Raw genomic sequence first — 18,235 nt, forward strand, 5'->3', positions numbered from 1 at the left:
AAACCCCCGGATAAAGAGGGGTTTTCTCCCAAGCGGGCTGGCTGCCACGTACCCCCTCATCCGACCGTGGCATCTTAGGCCCGTCGGGCGTCCTGGCGCCGCGGGCCAGTAGCAGCGGTTGACGGCGCGGCCGGCGTCGGGGCAGTGCCAGTCTTGGGCTCCTCAAAATCCTGCTCGAAAATGCGCTGCCAGACATCGAGCCACTTTTGCTGCTGCGGCGTGGGCAGCGCGCCAGGGTTCTTGAACGCGCGCGTGAGGATCTCGCGCAGCCGCGCGCGCAGCACCTTGACGGCTAGCACGGCCTTCCAATCCTGCAGCGAGAAGCGGCCGCGGTTGCCGTCGAGCGTAAAGACGCCGTTGAAGATCTGGGGAAGCCGGGGGATGGATGTTAGTGAGAGATGATAGCGGACGGGCAGGGGGGATACGTACATCGCAGCGGACGTCGCCGCAGAGGAGGACAACTGCAAACGGATCAACGGCCGTGGTTTCGTGGGCGTGGTATACTCTATAGCGATGGTTAGCACGTTCCTAGCGAATCAATGAATATTTGGCCGCGTTCAACTCACTTCTTGGACTCGAGAATGTGGTAATAGCTTAGCCACTTGGCATCTGTCAGCGAGCCCCTGTTGACGCTCGTGGGATGCAGGCTAATGGCCTGGTTGTTGCCGACATTGCGCATGCTCCTCGAGCCAGGCTGATCGCGCACCAGCAGCTTGGGGTAGAAACTCCAAGCAATGACGCTAGATGTGATGGCGTCGACATCCGAGTTTCTATTGACCCGCTGCGGTAGTTCGTAGAAAGCCTGCACGCCTCTCCGTCCACGGTTCGACATGAAGCGCACACGGTCCAGGCTCTTCCTCTCCATATCTGTCAGTGCCAGAACGCCCGCATCAATCAGGGAGACCATCAGCTGGCCCTTGAGGTCCTCAATGTTGGACAGCGCCTGTTGATTGAGGTAGTTTTTGCGGCAGAACTGGAAGTCCTTGCCCGTCGCCAGACACGTCTTGCGCCAGGCGCAGTAGGCGTTGTAGATGGTCAGCAAGTCCGAATCGCCGCGCCGGAAGGCCATGCGGGCGTTGTCCGCCTGGGCTCTCTGACCAAAGGGAGATTGGAAAGGAGACTTTCCAGACAGCACAGCAGCTACAGTAAGAGACATGTCAAGACATCTAAATACGGTTCCCAACAACAGGAGCTTTCCCAAGAACACATCGACCGGAAGCCGGGCTAGCTGCACACCCAGAGGTGTCAGATCCTCTCCTGGAGTCAAAGCCCGCACATCAATCAGCGAGTCAACAGCCTTTTTAATGTTCTTGGCCGAGGGCTGGTCCATAGCCTCACTGAGAGTCTCATTGATACCACCCAGCTTGCAGATCTTGATTCGCATAGCTAGATCCTGTAGTGACAGGCGAAGCATCTCAGGCTGCTGATCGTCGTTGAGCCGGTTGTCAAAGTGGAACCGCGTGAGCATATGGAAGCAAAGACCTTCCTGTACACGACCAGCTCTGCCTCGACGTTGCTTGGCGTTGGCCCGGGAAATGTACGTGTCGAGAAGTCTCGACATTTGTCGCTTCTCCACGAACCGCATCTCCTTGTGTTTGCCCGTGTCTATGACGCAGGTAATGTCGGGGATTGTAATACCCGTTTCGGCAATATTGGTAGCCAGCACAATCTTGCGCTTGCCCTCGGGAGGCACAACAAAGGCCATCTCCTGGTCCTCGGTGGCAATGCTAGAGTGAAGCGGATATATGAGCCATTCCTTGAAGTTCGGATTGCCGAGCAGCATGTCATTGAGAATCCGAATTTCCGCCATTCCAGGAAGGAACACTAGAATGGCCTTGGAAAAGGGCCTGTAGTTCTCATGAGATCCAACCGTGGCAATAAGCTGTACAATCAGGTCGTACTGGATGTTTTTGTAGTCGAGTTTAGCTATCGTCTTTTTGGTGGATGGCGAATAGTTGGCCAAATAGCGACTCTGATCGCTCGTGGAAACATTGCCTTGGGTATCAGGTTCCGGCATTTCATCATCGATCTCAACGAGCTGCTCCTGTTTATCTGCTGTCCAGCCCGTCAATTCAATGGCATCTTCAATGAATTTTGTCTGAACTGGGAACGTGCGGCCAGGAACCTGGAGCACTGGAGCTCCACCAAGATATTCCGCAAACTTGTCGGCTTTGATGGTGGCAGACATGAGCACAACCTTCAGGTCTGATCTCCTCTTCATTAGTCGCTTGAGCACTATGAGGAGGAAGTCGCTATCAATGGTACGTTCGTGAACTTCGTCGAGCACCAAGTGAGTGATTTCTTGCAGGTCATTGGAACTTTCGAGCATTCTCATGACGATACCGGTAGTGGCATAGACCAGCTTTGTTTCCTTGGTGGTGTTTGACTCTAGACGGATAGAGTAGCCGACAAGTGATCTGTGGGTGCCGATATCGCCTCTGTTTTCACCCAACTCCTCGCTGACACGGCGAGCAAGCGCCACGGCCGAGATTCGGCGAGGTTCAGTGCAGTAAATCTTGCACCGTCTGCCTTGCGACAGCTCATGTTCTAAAATGAAAGCTGGAACTTGTGTACTCTTGCCGCTGTACATCCGCTGTATTAGTGACTGTTTAAGACCAAGGGGAGAATAGAGATGTCGGTCGAGCGAGCGAGGGAACTTACCATCCCGTTTCACCAGAAATAATTATAATGGGGTTCTTGTCTATTGCTTCAAGCACCTGCGACTTGAATTGCCACATCGGCAGTTGACGGCGGAATTTCTGGCGGGCAGGTTAGCTTCAAGTTCAGAGCCATTGTTTATTCAGCGTTGGCTATTGATCGCCAAATACTTACCTCCATCGCGCGGAATTTGTGTGTTGATGATTTATCTGTCCATAACTTGCGGATAGCCTCAGAATCGGTAGCCGATGTCGTATTCCTGTCCATACTAGCACTAGCATTATTACTGTCGCTTTGTTTCTTGGCAGCTGCCCTCCCGCGGAAAGCCTTTTGGAGGATGACTCCATCTTCAAGATCGCGGTCGTGCTTCTGTTTCACAAGGTCACGGATCTTGCGGAGGCACTCGCGATCAACAGACTCAATGGCCTGTTTCTTTTGAAGTTTCCACTCGTCCCAGACGCCCTTCCACTGAGGCGCCAACGGGTGGTAAAAGGCTCTTTGTTCCTTTGGATTATTGAACGTGAGATAGTAGAGTGCTGCTACAGCAATGTATGCTTGTGACTGAGCGGCATTCGGCGCTGCAATAGTTGACATGGAAAACTCAGTAAGCTCAGGGCTGTGATATACGGAGACTTCGGGTATGACATTTTCAGGAGTGAGTTCCTGGGGCTTTGTCCATTGGATTGCCACTAGATGACGCACAGCAAAGGGCACTTCTGAGATGCAGGTGGTCTTGATGGATTCCATGCCACGAGACTGACACATGGTTTTCAGAGTTGTGGCAGGGTTCATACCCGCGGGTTCACCAAAGTCACGGATCGTGACCGTTATGCCACTTGAGCTTTTGGTGACCAGGGCCGACTTGCCGTCTTCGTCGGTATCCATCTGGGGTAGGTTTTCAAACAAACCGCCCAAATCCAAGGCATCATCATCCTCATCCTCCGCTTCAGCAAGGAGCTCTGCAGCCATTCTCTCGGCTTCTTTAGCCAACTCATCGGCATCATTATCGGGCTCTCCATTGAGACTCTCAGGGTCCTTTGTGGGAGACATTTCGGTAACTTGTTTTAGACCCATGGTTTCCGTTTCTTGCATCCCAGCCCGGGCTGCTTCCGCTCGTGCCTTGGATTGGGCTTGCTTTTCTGCCATGATCTCTTTCTCCAAGACGACCTTGTCAGTCTGCCACTGGCGGTCGGCCAAAATTCTGGCATGCTTATCAAACAAGACGTCGCTTTCAATGTGGTCCAGCTTTGCCTGTAGTCTGTCCAAAGTAGCAGAGTCTTCTTCTGACAGCGAGACAGTGTTCTTCGAAGCCTTTTTATGGGTAGGTATAGAACGCTGAATTTTGAAAATCTTGGTCTTTGTATCAAGGAACTCGGTAGGAAAGTCGTCGGGGTCAATATCGCTAAAGTCGTACAGGAATATGCTCTTCTTCTTGGCAGCAGGAGCTGCTGGTTTTTTCTCTGAAGATTTTTTTGTGTAAGGGCTAGTTTGGCGAGAAGTAGCCTGTTCTGAGAGGGGCGGTTCTAGAAGCAAAAGTTAGTAACACGGGACGTCCGTTCTCGTCTGAAGCTACTCGGGCATGTTCATGTTCCTACCAAGCGGCTTCTTCTCCAATGCATTTCCGTCATAGGACGGAAGCTCATCTGCTGAGCATTCTCTGGCAAGCCATTCAAGGGCCTCTTCTAGGCCCCAGACGTTGTCCTTGGTAGAACCATTGGGGGGGTCGGGACCAATATTCAGAACAGCTTGGGTGGCTTGCTGGACCCTGTCGTCTGAAATACCGAGCTCAAGAAGAGTCTGTTGTAGAGTCCAAAGGCGAATAGCCATGCTGTCTTCCTGTTGGGCCTTGGACTTGGACAAAGCCTGCGTACTAGACGTTGTTTTGGAGCTCGATCCGAAGCGTTTCTCAGCCTGGATCAGGTCCATGACGCTGTCAATGATCTCCTGAGGCATCCATTTCTGGCTGTTTATGGGATCAGCCTGGCTACGCATAACACGGAGGTCGGTATAAAGACGTTGTCGCTGGCGCTTCACAGTCTGGCGCATCTGGTCGACATTTGCTTCAACCAACAGTTGCAGCTCAGACTCTTCCAGCTGAGCTGCGAACTCCTCAGCCGTCAGCTCTCTTTCCGGCGCCGGCTGGCTTTTGGAGGCGTCGCCAGCGACGGCTGAGCCAGTGGCGGTGGGAGGGCTGTTCCGGGCAGTGGGATTGCTCCTGGTGGCCGAGGCCGCTGCAGGAGCCACCCCGGGTTTCCCATTTGAACCTGAAGCGCCCGGGGCGGCGTTGGCGACAGCGGAGGTGCTGTTGTCGGCCGGCTTGGTGGGGTTTTCAGGGTCCTCGGCAGTGGCGTCGGTTGTGGCATCGGTCCGGGGCTTGGAGGCAATAGAGACTGTCGCAAAGCCACGAGCCGGGTTCTTGATGGGCTTTCTTTTTTTGGGCGGCATGATAGCGCTGTATACTCGCGATGAGAAGGACCTCACGATACGATCTGGTGGGCGGGCGGGGGATTCCGGTTTGATTGGCAGTGAGGTCGATGAGCGGGAAGTCTACAGGCCGGCGATAAAGCGAATCAAGGAGAATCTGTAGTCAGGAGGAGGCGGCAGCGGAGGAGGGGCAAACAGGGAGCCTGGAGCCTGAGCGGAAGAAGTTGTGAGTGAATGTGGTGCCAAACAATAGAGCACAGCAAGCTCAAACAACGGCGAGCAAAAGTCTGGATACACTTGCGATATGGAAGCCGCAAGCTAGGCCACAAGGAGACTGAAGCTGAAGTCTAGAGTTATTGTCTGTGGTTGTTCTGATATAGTGGCTGCAGCGAGAACAAGCTGGCAGTTATCAAGCTACAAGCGACAGATGTTGCACATGCTAAAATACATGACTAACTACACACATATGTACATAACCACGTACATGAGAAACTACCTGTTTCGATGTGGCCAGTGGGAGAGAAAAAGTGGGGCGCGTGGTTGAATCACAGACTCCCTCCTTCTCAGTGCTCTTTGAGATGAGATGACGATGCGAGTTATCGACACTTCCGAGGTCTACTAACCCTAGACTGCTTCTCAATGGGACCCTAATAGATCTTAGTCTTACGCAGCCAAGACTGCCACCCTAGTTGGATGGCAAATCCGGATGCCTTTGTCTAGCGCATCAGGTAATAGAATGCAAGGGAGCCACCGGCTTTCGCGTTCCTGGGCATAGAAGCTTGTTTGGCTGAAAAGGCCTTGTGGCCACGGGGTGTTAGAGTACAAAAAGGGACGCTTCACCTGCTCTGCCCCCCATGGCGCCAGTGTCCGGAGTACATGTGTCTTTGTTCTAGAAATCAACTGCCTGCGATCAAGGCGGATTCCACCAACTCTTTCGCCATCCCCTGCTTAGTTACTTGTCTTCCCTGTTCTCTCTTCGTTGTCACTTGCCCATCCTCCTGATTCCGGCTTACATCATGACGAACCTTGTCATCCGTAACTTCACACCCAAACCGCTCAAGCTCGTCAAAATTGAGCGGTTTGACGGTTCCAAGGAGTCCACAGGAACCGCGCTGGGGAATGTTTTGGGCACCGTCTCGGGCTTCTTGAATGCCACTGATTTTTCACGGACGCAGCTCATTGTCAAAAATGACGCCAAACATGCCCAGGACGTTTCCTTTGACATCCCGAGCTTTGAAACACGAGACACCGATATTGAGGCGCCAAGTAAGCCCGACCACGAGGTTCTTCGCATGAAATTCGAGCACGACGGCAGAAAGTACGAGACTGATGTGCCTAGCCCGAGCAAAAAGAGTGCTGAGCTCAAAAGCCTTGATGGAGGCGACCTTGAGATGACAGCCGTCTTTGCGCGCGAAACTGGGCTGATCACGATTCTCTCATCGGCTCGGTTGAACCAATGGATGGGGAAACTAGCCGACGATATAGCATTGACGCGTTTGTCGATTCCGGGAACACACAACAGTCCGACTTGCTATGTGGCTCTTCCCAGCGTGCGGTGCCAGGCTGTCAACGTTCAGAGTCAATTGGCCAATGGCGTTCGGTTTTTGGACATTCGCGTCTCTGTTGATGCTGAAAAAGACGAAATGGCATTGGTGCACTCTGCATTTCCCATTAGTTTGACGGGCAACAAGTACTTTCACGAAATGCTTGAGCCGATCTACACCTTTCTGGAGGAGAATTCCAGCGAGACGGTCATCATGAGCGTCAAGCGTGAGGGTACCGGCAAGGGTACTGACGCCGACCTGGGCAAACACCTCCACAACAGGTACATTTCCGGCAAGTCCGAGCGTTGGTGGACGGGTTCGCATATCCCCTCGCTGGGCGAAGTCCGTGGAAAAATTGTCCTGATGAGCCGTTTCCGACCGCACGAGGAGCACCACGGGCGCTGTGGCATTCAGGCGGCGCCGTGGCCGGACAACTGCGAAGATGCGCTGGCGGCTGGCGGGCTGGTGCGCATACAGGATTTTTACGAGGTCACCGAGAGTACCAACATCGAGAAGAAGCGGACGCTGAGCTGTGCACACCTGGAGCGCGCGGCCGAGCGCAGCGGCAATGGCGACCATATTTTTGTCAACTTTTTGACGGCCAGCAACTTCTTCAATGCAACCTGCTGGCCGGAACGCATCGCGGCCAAGTTGAACCCTTCCATCATCGAGTATCTGTGTGGCTGTCACGGCATCTCGGGCAAAGGGCCGCACAATCTGGGCGTGGGCGACGGAGCCACGGGCATTGTTGTGACGGACTGGGTGGGCGCAAATGGCGACTGGGATCTGATTCGATGCATTGTGGGGATGAACGCCAAACTGGTTCGCTGAAGTCGATGTGGGAGTGTGAGGATATCGAGATGGATGCTGGCTGGCGAATGAGTCAGTGCCTTAGCCCCCACGGAGGTTATATAGTTGGCCTCTGTGTTACACAGCAGCATAGTGGATATAGTTGGCCAGTATCCAGTTGGTGAATATTTGCCATGATTTTATAGTAGTTATGATATATTCCCGGTAGATGCATGTCTCCGCTTTTGAACTCTAGGCTTGTCCCGTACATTACTTTTCTGTTGTATCCCGTTCTGTGTATGGATGTATCAGCATCAGCAATGCCCTAACGGACGGTCGCTCCACCTCCTCCATTCTATCTATTTTCTGCGGCTGTGTGTAGAGCTGAAGCGTCAGTCTACGCGGCAGTCTTGGCCTCGGTGGCCTTTTCCGTGACGTCCTTCTTCACATCGGCCTTGTTGGTGATCAGGCGCTACAATATATACATGGTTAGCCGTTGGGTTGCTCAAGGCAGTGCATGCACGATCTGCGTGTCTCTGTCTCCAAACTTACCACAAGGTTGCGAAGCAGCATGGCAATAGTGACTTTGCCGACCGAAGGCACGTAGATGGAGGCGCGCTCCTTGGTGGCCGGGCCGTCGAAGTTGCGGAATGACGAAAAGTTGATGCACACAGCACCCTCACGGATCAGCTCGGTAGGGATCTTGTATGATTCGACGGGCACGCCTCCAATGATGACATCACTGAGGGGCAGGACGTCCTTCAGCTCCCAGCCCTCCTTGTCGTGGACCTGGTGGCGCGGATGGCGGATGCCCTGGCCACGGGTGAACAGTTGCACGCCCGTAAGGTCGACAGAGTACACGGTTGCGCCGTCGTTGGCCAGCAGAGCAGCCAGCGGGCGGCCGTTGACTTCGGAGCGGTTGATGACGGTAATGGTCTTGCCGTACAAGCGGTTACCGTAGGCTAGCAGCGGGTTGTATAGCTGTAGGTACTCCATGATCTTGACGACAGCTAGCGGCGTGCACGGCAGAATGGACTTTTTCAGGTTCGTGGGCACATCGAGGAAGCGGACGTTGTGGTACATGTTGTGCAGATGGGTGTGGCACAGACCCTCAACGTCCTTGTCCAGCGCAACGGTCTCCTGGATGTACTTGTCGTGCATGAGGTTTCCGGGGAAGATGGGGTAGTAGACAATGATGCCGTCGACCTTGTCGTCGACGTTGGCCTCGAGGATCTTTTCCTCGAGCTCTTCCTTGTCAACCTGGCGCAGCTCAAAGTCGAAGCCACTGGGGACAGTCAGTAAAGAGTCACGTCATAGTCACAGCAGGCACACAGGCAGTCGGAAGGAAGCATACTTTTCTTCGCAGGTCTTCTTGGACCACTCGGCGTACTGCATGGCATGGGGATCGCTGTTGGCCAGGAAGGCGACCAGCGAGGGCTTCTGGGCCAGAGTCTCCAGGGTCTGGTGCACCTCGCCAAGAAGGCCCTTGGCGATGGTGTTGGCCAGAATGGTCTTGCAGGCAACGGGAGCGGCTTCAGCCATGATTGAGGCTTTTGGACGGTTACGGAAGAGTCTGGGCGATGGGAGATGTAGACAAAGAAAACGAGCGCGTCCAGGGCAAAGGCAAAGGAGAGATCGGGGTGGAGCGGGAGGGACAACTACATGATACAAAACTACTAGCCGGGCCAGGAATCAAGAGGGAAGAAAAAAAGAAAGAGAAAGCGACCAGAACATGAAAGAGAAAAAATTAAGTCCCTCGCCGAAGCCCGGAGCCGCGCTGGTGCCAGAGACTTGGCTTGGCCGTCTTTAATTTAGTGCTTGCAGCTTGCATCATTCTCTTAGTTGCCTCTGGAAGAAAAAAATCTCAAAAGTGACATCCTCCTGCGCCCAAACGGGTCTAGCGACGGCTCAAGCGCAAACCCCCGTGCTTCGATTGGCTCGATAAGTCTTCACCGCCTGCGCCGATAAGCGGCTTCTCCCCATTCTGCCATCGACCCCTCCATGATATTGGCGTGCAGCCAGTGGGGGTGGAGGCGGGTGATTGGCTTCTGGCGTGGGCTGGCCAGAGCCGCCTGTCACCCAGAACGCAGCTCACAGAGCCAAAGGCCACAAACCACTGCCCTCAAGAACCACTGGCCCTGACGCCCTCCGAGCCACTGTCGCAGTTGCACTTGCTACGCTTTCAGACGCCTCCTTGCTCTAGTGGCGATCTTCCCGCCGCGTGCGTGTCCGACGTCTTCTGCTCCGGCAATCCGGCCTTCTATCCTCCCGACTACTTCTCCGCCCTTGCTGGCCCGTACTCCACCAACCATGGCCGACTTTGAGCAGCTGGCGCTTAAGTTCGTGCTTGAAGACGAGCACCACATTCGCGATGCTCTTGCTGCTGAGGCTGCCGAGGGTAAGCTGCACGCTCCGCCAACCCCTCTCCCCGCGTCGTGCCTATCGCTAACTCTTTACGCAGCTATCAAAAACGCTCCTAGAGCCTCCAATCCTATTCGCAAGTGGGTTGAAAGTGTGCGCCCGTGGATTCTTGGTGACGATGCCGAGGCCGGCTCTGACGACCGCATCGCTAGAGCCAGAGGTAGGCTGCCTTGCAACATGACATCATCGCCCCCGGCTAACCCATTGCAGCCCTCGATTTCCTTTCCACTACCCTTCATCTCCTCGAACCCGACTTTCTACGACTAGACCAGAGTAAGCAGCGTCTCTTCTCTCCGAAAGTCAAGTTATACTAATGCTTCCATCCAGTAAAGGTCCTCATCGCCTACTTCAGCTCAATGTTCACTATTGACCACCGCAGCGGCATTCTACCTTCAGCCAAGGCCCTCTCAACCTTGACTTCTATGAAGTTTTTCCCTGCTGATGCTGCTCCCGACATGCTTCACTCAGTATGTGCCATGGGAGACGACTTCCGTAACCAGATCCCCATCACAAGACTAGCAGTGTACGACCTGTTCACCACCTGTGTAACCAACCCAAAGATATCCGCCGAGCTGCGCGCGAAGCAAAGCCCTGATTTGGTGTTTATCACAGAAATGATTTCCATGTGCGGCTCAGAGCGCGACCCAAAGAACATTCTCAAATGGTTTGGCCTGCTAGCCGTCTTTCTCAAGGACTTTGACCCCCCCAAGGAGCTTTGCCACGAAATCTTCAACACATTCTCAGCCTATTTCCCAATTTCGCTGAGGGCATCACAACATCCATCTGGCATCACGGCCGACGATTTAAAACACGCCCTTAGAGAATGCTTTGTCGCAAACCCTCTTATGGCATCACACGCCTTCCCCTTTCTTCTGAGCAAAATAGAACAGGGCACAGGCGTGACTGTAAATGTCAAGGTAACAAACAACCTCTGCCCACATTCGCTATACTACGAGCTTAATGCTAACCTTGCCATGCATCTACCTCCATAGCTTGACATCATCCGTACTCTGGAAGCTGGAATCAAGACATATGAACCCACCAAAATCACTACCATGCCGTATGCGGACCGCATTTGGAGTGCGCTCAAGTATGAGGTTCGGAATGGCGACGTGGACGACACAATCGATGCCACCTTGGATCTTTTCACAACTCTGGCCAAGAAGCTCCAAGACGATGACCTGCAGACATTTGTGCTTTCTGTGCTAAGAGAGTGCACTGACGATCTCAGCAGCTCAACATATGCCGCCGGAGCCGGAAAGCTTCTCGTGGCCTTGATGCGTGCCAAGTTCTCGGCATTTGCTCCGTTAGCAGCTCCGACCGTAAACCACATCAGAGATACCTTGCGTCACAGCAAGTCCCCTGAGCATACTTCTGCCCTCCTCACTCTGCTCAACTCGGTATTAGCTATCCGTTTATTGTATATCCAAAGACCTGAAAGCCTATCCGGGGAAGAACAACTTGCTTTCAAAGCTGTTGACCCAACTTTTGCCACACTGTACGAAACAACTATTAAAAGGCTGTTTGTTGAAAAGTCCGATATCAACAAGAATGCCGTGCAATCACTTGGTCTTCTTGCTTCGCAGCCGTCGGCAACTGAAAAGGACACACTCTTACTTTCAGACGCTAGCTGTAAGGTCATCACAGCCGAACTGACAACCATGATTGTGCAGCCCTCGGGTATTGCCAATGACGTGCTCCAGGATGCCGTGGAAGCCCTGCAGAGAATAGTATCAACATCACCACCTGCGTTTGATCAAGTGCTCCATTCAAGTCTTGCCACGGGGCAGGACTGCGCGGACACCGATGCCTTTGTTACCCTGACATCTCGGGTTTCCTTCATCGGCTGTTCAGACTTGCCCAAAACTGGTTCCATCTACAGAAACTTTATTCTCTTGTTCTCAAGTTTGCTGTCAGCGTTGGACCGCGATATTGCTGCCGCACAGGAAAGCAATGGCTTTTCTCACCCAAAATGGTCTGTTTATTTGACAGCATTACAGTCCGCTTTTATGAATTTTAGTGATGCCTACCATGTGAAATGGCCGCAGGGAACTGTCCTCGGGCTTCCAGCTGACGTGACAAGAGATTCTTGGGTGACTTACATCCGCAATAGATTCCCTAGTCTTCCTGCCTTTGGAGCTACAGCAACTTTGGATGGTAGCAATGTTTCCATTGACGTTGCAGAGGATCCCAGTGACACCGTCAATATCGATATTCTGCTGGTTGGTCTTTATGCCGTCCATGGTCTATTCCGTCGGGTATTGATCCCTACTGGCTCTCAAATAAATCTTGCTGCTCCTTTCAACGACGACTCCGATTCCAGCCGCAGATTCGTATTTTTCCTCAGTCAGCTTTCAACACATGTCATTGGCCAGTTCACTGAAACCCAACAAAAGCTTCTTTCTCTTCAAGAAGATGTATTCGTTCTCTTCCACAACAGCGCCGCCAAACAGGTCATGAGCGGTGCTCATCCAGCAGAGTTCTTCCAAGACAACAGCCTAGACAACCTACCGCCGGCTAGAAATCTTGTCCCTTTGTGTCTTGAGCTTTCCACCAGCATCCTGCAAGCACTAAGGCCCAATGTCGTTTCAGAACTATTCTCGACTGGTTTTGGGCAGGAAGTCATTATGCAGTGTCTTCTTTCGGGTGATGGTGTAGAGCCCACGGTATCTCGTGCCTACTGGCTCACAGTTCTCGCCAACAAACACGCTTTTGAAAAGAGTCCCAAGCTCTTGGCGCTTCTTGAGTCTCGTCTGCAAGCCCTGGCCACGTCCACCGACGATGTCTTGGTTACTGCTAATGCCGTGTACGGCTTGCTTGCCGGTGCTCTGCGCCGCTACACCGGCTCGGCTTTGTCCACCACACTAGCCTCTCTTCGTGCCCTCCCTACCAACCCAGTCTCAGGCTACATCTTTGCTCAGTGGTACGACTACCTCTTTTCACCCAAGCCGCGCCTATCCAAGTCCTTCCACGGCCTCACCAAGCCCACATGGACTCAGCGCGCCTACATTGAGCTCCTCGCGCCTCTTCTACAGACCGCTCTGCCCAACCCAACCGACGATCCCGCCGCGAAGCTGGCCACCGCCAACGCCACTGTCGCCGCGCTCGCAGCTATCCGCCATCTATCCTTTACCGTGTACCAAGACGACGCTCCGGCGCTGCTGCGCACTGTCCTTGCGGCCCTCAGCACGCTGCCGAGCGCACGCGTCGCCACGCCCGCCCTCGCCATCCTCGAGGCCATCATGGCCTCTAGCCCCACGCTGCTCGAGCCGCACGCGCGGACTGCCATCGACATGTGTCTGCACATATCTGTGCTCGACAGCGCCAGCGCCAGCGCTAGCAGCGCTCTACTGCTCGACACTACCTGGATGCCCCCGCACTTTGGCCAGCTAGCCAACCCCGCCCCCGTCCTGGCCGCCGCGCGCAAGTCGGCCCTGGCCCTGCTGAGCCAAATGCCCGAGCGCTTCGACCACCGCCACCTGGTTGGCCTGGCACCGCGGGTCAAACGCGCGCTAGCGGTAGCTTCAGGCGACAGAGTGCGCGCGGTGCGTGGGATGGCGACCAAGGCGCGGATGGCGTGGGCTACGGTTGACGCGTAGATTGGATTTTTTCGGAGAAGGTGCAGGAGGTTGGTGAACGGGTCTGAGAAGTTCGATACCAGAAAATACGATAGTTGTTCCATTTATACAATATACACACGTAGCTATGAGATTTCAACCCTAGATCATCAAATGACCAACACAAAGCTCGGCGCAGACCTTGGATTTCGTTATCAAGTGAATTCATTGAACATTTTTCGGTGTTTGTTAGTATTCCGCTAGGTAACTTGGGTTCATTTGTTGTATCACGGATCTTAATGCTGTAACACAAGGGTTTCAACAATAAAAGGAAAGGGTTTAAACATCGTCATCACTCGATCGAGAGTAGGCGGGATGCTAAAGAAGATGAAGAGGAAAAATGAGGGTCAAGACGCACAAGAGGGGAAAGAAAAGAGAGATGCAAAAGAAGATGAGTTCCAGTAGAAATATCGGTTGCACAAAAGAAGAAGATGATAAAAAAAGGAAGGATATCAGGCAAAAGACTAGCAATAGAAGAGCATACGGAAATAGACAAAGAAGACAAAACCAAAATATAAAAAAAAAAAAAGGGAGACGTAAGAAGACTACGAGGAAAAGAGACCAGAAGGGGGAGAAACGAAAGGGCTATGTTAAAGGGGGTTCGTGAGAACGGGGAGAAACAAAAGGCATCAGGGAAGAGAAAAGAAGCAAGACCTGCAGAAACTGAAAACGGCACAGGCTAGCATTGCAGGGAGAAGAGAGAGAGAGAGAGCCAGAGGGAATTAACAGAGGAGCCGAGTAAAAGAGAAAGAGATTTAAGCAAGAAAAAGCAAAGAAAGCCATACCGGCCAACAGCTGCACAAAAAAAACAAAGGAAGACGAAAGAATGCAGAGACAAAGAAAGCAAAGGCTAATAGGTCGTCGGCACTTTAGGGCAGATCTTCCGACTTCATGTAGCTAGTCCATGCGCCTGAGCGCTTCGTATGCGGCTTGCCGGCCGGCACCGACGACAGCGGCGGCTTCTGGGGGAGAGAAGAAGATACAGGAGGGGTAGAAGTAATGGAGCTGACAACAACAGCGGGGGGCGACGCCGCTGGGGCTTCGGCCCGTGCGGCAACCGGGACTGCGGGAAGAGAGCTTTCAAGCTCCAGGTCCTCCTCATCCTCGGCAGTCGCCTGGGCTTCAGCAGCGGATTCGGCGGCACTGGGGGAGGCCGCGTCTTCCTGGTCAGCCGTTGCCGCAGGCGCTGGAGACGCTGAGGGCGTAGGGGGTTTGGTAAGGATGATGCTGGCTTTAGCCATGATGCCCTTTTGGCGCAGGTAGTCAATAGACTCGAGAATTGACAGATCCTCCTGCTCCTTGTCGTTGAGAATCAGACGCTGGCGGATTGTCATCTGTCCGTTATTCGCCTGCTTCTCTTTGAGCGCAGCATCACGGACAGCAGGGTCATGAACGAAGCGGCACTTGCCCTTCTTTCCACAACTACCACCAGTCGAAAAGTATTTGCAGTGCTTGGTAACATCGGCCTTTCTTTCCTCGGCAGCAAGCTTTCTCTTAACTGCCTCCTCGTCAAGGTCCTCGTCGGACTCGTCTTCCGAGGACTGGCGCATCTCGTCACCCTCATCCTGTTGTTCACGCTTGCGCTTGATAGAAGACTCCACCTTTCGAAGCTGGCGGCGAAGCTTATCGGCTTGCTTTTCAAGGCGGAGGGCTTCTTCTTTGTCGTGCTCGGCCTTTTTATGGGCTTCCTCGCTGGCCTTCTTGGCTTCTACTCGGTCCTTTGTGGGGAAGTTTTTGCGACGGTCGGCAATGTAGGCTGAGATATCGGTAATTCTGCATATAGGGAGAACGGAAAAAGAAATTAGACACCTGTTGTCGTTTATCCTAGTACGTCAGAAATTTCAACTTACTGCATAGTCTCAAGCCCCATGAGATTGGTCAGATACTTCTCCTCGCCTTCGTCATTGTCGGATGCACTTTCATCACCGGGAGTCAGGCCCAGAGTGTTCGTCTTCCTCTTTTTCTTTTTGCCTGCCGCCACTAGGTCAAGCTTCTGGGAAGAGCTATTCTTATTGTTGTTGGAGTTGGCATTGTTGTTGGAGTTATTGCTGGGGTTGGCATGGCTGCCGTTAGACTTGTCTTCTGTGCCCTGTTTCTTGTGGGAATGCTGGTTATGTGATTTCGCATTGTTCTGGTTATGGGAGTTGTTTGAGTGATGGCCTGTGCCGCCAGAGTGGTTTCCTCGGCCCCGCGACGAGTTTCCGTCACGGAAATTGCCGCCGCGGCTACGGCCACGAGAGCCCTGTGAGTTGTGGTGGTGATTGGGCTTGAAATGATGGTCTTGAGCGGAGGAAACAGGAGGGACTGGTGGATAATGATAGGCAGGAGGCCCTGAGGCACGAGGGTCAAATGAAGGCTGGCCGTAGCGACCAGCAATGGTGTGCTGCTGGTCAGAGGCGCCACGGTTTCCGTGGTGGTTGTGGTTGTGGCCTCCACGGTCACTGTAGCCTCCCCGGCCACCGCTACCACCGTTGGTGAACGGAACAGCGTGTGGAGCCGATGGAGGCCAATGGGGCGGGGGTTGGGCACCATAGTGGGCAGAATAGGACTGCTGGTCAGAGTAGTTTTGGTCCCCATACACTGGCTGGGGAGGGTATGGCGGTTGGCCATAAGAATTGTAGTATGTTGAGCCGGCGGCTGCGGGCAGATTGTGGCCCTGAGGGGGGGGTGGGGGTGGCTGATGCTGAGGGTAAACAACAGAGGATGGATGCTGCTGCTGCTGCTGTTGGTCTACTGGCCAGTAGCCAGGGTATTGGCCATGGCTGTAGGCAGCGGCAGCGGGCTGGCGGCTGTATGACGCAGCGGGATCGGCATAGTTTTGGGCATGGTGCGGCTGGCGATTGTACTGGCCACCTCGGCCTCTGCCGGCGCCCGATCCGCCGCGGCTGGGCGTATGTGAGCCGTAGCGAGTCGGAGGCACGCGATAAGGTGCCGAGGGTTGGGCCGTCGGAGGCGGAGGTGGAGGAGCACCGAAGTTATACGACATTTGCGGCTATGTGAAAATGAGGGCAGCAAACTGAACAGAGCGAATGGCTGAGAAGCGCGAGAGAGAGCAAGAGGCACGATAAGATGGGCCGTGATGGCGATGGGTTGGGAAAACGGAACAGAGCAAGAAGCAGAAAAATGGACAGCGGCCCAAGTCAAGGGGGAAATAAAAAGCGGCGCTTCAAGTAGTGGACAGCGCTCAAGTAAGAAAAGGCAACATACAGAGAAAAAAGGGGGGGGAGAAAGACCTGAAATCACAGTGATGGAATCCGGCGATCAAGTCGAAACGGGCCTCAAGATGTGAAGCGAGAACCAAAACGAAAAAGAAAAAAAGCATTAAAGCCCGTCATCTTGTCCCTGCCATGACGAGGCCCCACTAGCGCGTCGCTCATTGGCTGGTGCGCTGGCCCGCTTATAGCAAACGGACGTGTCACGTGCCTGAAGAAACAACCTCCATCGCAAGTTTTGGCCTGGCACAAATGAGACGACGCAGTAGAAAGTTGCCCAGTGGTGCGAGATTGCAAAAGAGAAATGTGCTTCTTTGCTATGACGATATAGAGTGTGGCTTAGAACTGCTGTAGGCGTATTAGATATACATCTGGCATCTATTTCTCCTCTAGAGCCCATTTGCCGTAACGGATTGTTGGCTAGCACATCACATCACGATTCTTCCTCTCGTACTCGAAATCCTGGCATCATGTTCATTTTGGCAAGTCATCACTGCGAATAGAAGATCTTGGTATCGCCGTCTAACACTCAAAAATCAGACCAAAGTTGCTGACCTGGTGCAAATTGCGCCAGATGACTTTTCAAAGCGTAGCCGAGACGCGATAGAAGACAACATCAACGCCAAGTATTCCAATAGGGTATGTCTTTTCATTTTCTTTCATTTACGCACATGCTAACTCTCAGGCTAGGTTATTCAAAGTATCGGTCTTTGTATCTGCCTATATGACTTGCTCTGGGCCTCAGAAGGTCTTATTGGCCATGGCGACGGTCTCGTCAACGTGAATGGTGAGCCATTCATTGTACCAACCCAGACGATTGTTGAACAAAGCCTTGGGTACTAACGCTTGCCTGTAGTTGAGTTCCGTGTTGTTGTCTTTAGACCATTCAGAGGAGAAGTTATGCTGGGTAGAATACGAAGCTCTACGCCACAGGGAATCTACCGTACGTCAAGCCGCCACTCTGCGCTTTCATCGCCATGTCTACTAACACATTGCCTACAGTGCGAACTGATTTCTTCGACGACATCTTTGTCGACTGTGACAGCCTCCCAGCCGGCGTGGAATAGTATGTTGACCCATTCCTCATGCGAGTCTATGTATACTTACTAACCGTCAGCGCCACACCCATAGTGACCACCAAAATCAAAACTGGGTCTGGTCATACGAGGATCCCGATTCTGGCTCGGTGGAGAACCTCATCATGGACAATAACGAAATGGTCCGTTTCCAGGTCATAGATGAGGAATGGCACGACCAGACGCCTGACGGCCCGTCTCAGGCCGACGACCCCAGTCTACGAAAGGCCCCGTACAAAATCAAGGGCAGCATGGCAAAGGAGGGCCTGGGAATCTGCTACTGGTGGGATTAGATGTTCTATGTCTTTGTCTTTATCTCTGTCTTCCAATGCTTCTTCGCCATGCGAACGTAGAGACTGAAACACAAACACGTTAAAAAGAAGGGGGGTATACAGTGTTTCAGTTCCGGTCTTTTTTTGGGGTTTCCAGCGTTCAATAAGTGTACTTAATAATTTATGGTTCTCTTTGTTGCGTTCAGAATACGTGGTTTTGTG

The 18,235-nt window shown here is 53.2% G+C and overlaps 6 protein-coding genes across 6 annotated transcripts; 3 read left to right on the forward strand and 3 right to left on the reverse strand.

The window, feature by feature from the left end:
- Positions 1-74: 74 nt before the first annotated feature.
- BROUX77_004504 (uncharacterized protein) lies at positions 75-5,103 on the reverse strand (the record flags this gene model as incomplete). The annotated part of the gene is made up of 6 exons (XM_073749274.1): positions 75-365; positions 430-505; positions 567-2,582; positions 2,662-2,759; positions 2,833-4,181; positions 4,254-5,103. The coding sequence occupies 6 exons, from the start codon at positions 5,101-5,103 to the stop codon at positions 75-77; spliced, it is 4,680 nt and encodes a 1,559-aa protein (XP_073604961.1).
- A 995-nt stretch (positions 5,104-6,098) lies between these two features.
- Positions 6,099-7,457, forward strand: BROUX77_004505 (uncharacterized protein; the record flags this gene model as incomplete). The annotated part of the gene is made up of 1 exon (XM_073749275.1): positions 6,099-7,457. The coding sequence occupies one exon, from the start codon at positions 6,099-6,101 to the stop codon at positions 7,455-7,457; it is 1,359 nt and encodes a 452-aa protein (XP_073604962.1).
- A 355-nt stretch (positions 7,458-7,812) lies between these two features.
- Positions 7,813-8,957, reverse strand: BROUX77_004506 (uncharacterized protein; the record flags this gene model as incomplete). Its single annotated transcript, XM_073749276.1, has 3 exons — positions 7,813-7,887; positions 7,968-8,700; positions 8,770-8,957. 3 exons carry the CDS (start codon positions 8,955-8,957, stop codon positions 7,813-7,815), a joined length of 996 nt encoding a protein of 331 aa, XP_073604963.1.
- A 768-nt stretch (positions 8,958-9,725) lies between these two features.
- Positions 9,726-13,435, forward strand: BROUX77_004507 (uncharacterized protein; the record flags this gene model as incomplete). The annotated part of the gene is made up of 5 exons (XM_073749277.1): positions 9,726-9,813; positions 9,877-9,996; positions 10,047-10,109; positions 10,164-10,735; positions 10,829-13,435. 5 exons carry the CDS (start codon positions 9,726-9,728, stop codon positions 13,433-13,435), a joined length of 3,450 nt encoding a protein of 1,149 aa, XP_073604964.1.
- Positions 13,436-14,322: 887 nt separating this feature from the next.
- On the reverse strand, positions 14,323-16,439 carry BROUX77_004508 (uncharacterized protein; the record flags this gene model as incomplete). Its single annotated transcript, XM_073749279.1, has 2 exons — positions 14,323-15,226; positions 15,304-16,439. The coding sequence occupies 2 exons, from the start codon at positions 16,437-16,439 to the stop codon at positions 14,323-14,325; spliced, it is 2,040 nt and encodes a 679-aa protein (XP_073604965.1).
- Positions 16,440-17,135: 696 nt separating this feature from the next.
- BROUX77_004509 (uncharacterized protein) lies at positions 17,136-18,034 on the forward strand (the record flags this gene model as incomplete). Its single annotated transcript, XM_073749280.1, has 6 exons — positions 17,136-17,151; positions 17,213-17,304; positions 17,356-17,452; positions 17,522-17,608; positions 17,668-17,731; positions 17,797-18,034. The coding sequence occupies 6 exons, from the start codon at positions 17,136-17,138 to the stop codon at positions 18,032-18,034; spliced, it is 594 nt and encodes a 197-aa protein (XP_073604966.1).
- Between the last annotated feature and the right edge of the window lie 201 nt (positions 18,035-18,235).

This window comes from Berkeleyomyces rouxiae, assembly GCF_048999995.1.
Source record: "Berkeleyomyces rouxiae strain 22BRR77 chromosome Unknown BrBRR77_ptg000004l, whole genome shotgun sequence".
Lineage (NCBI taxonomy): Eukaryota > Fungi > Ascomycota > Sordariomycetes > Microascales > Ceratocystidaceae > Berkeleyomyces > Berkeleyomyces rouxiae.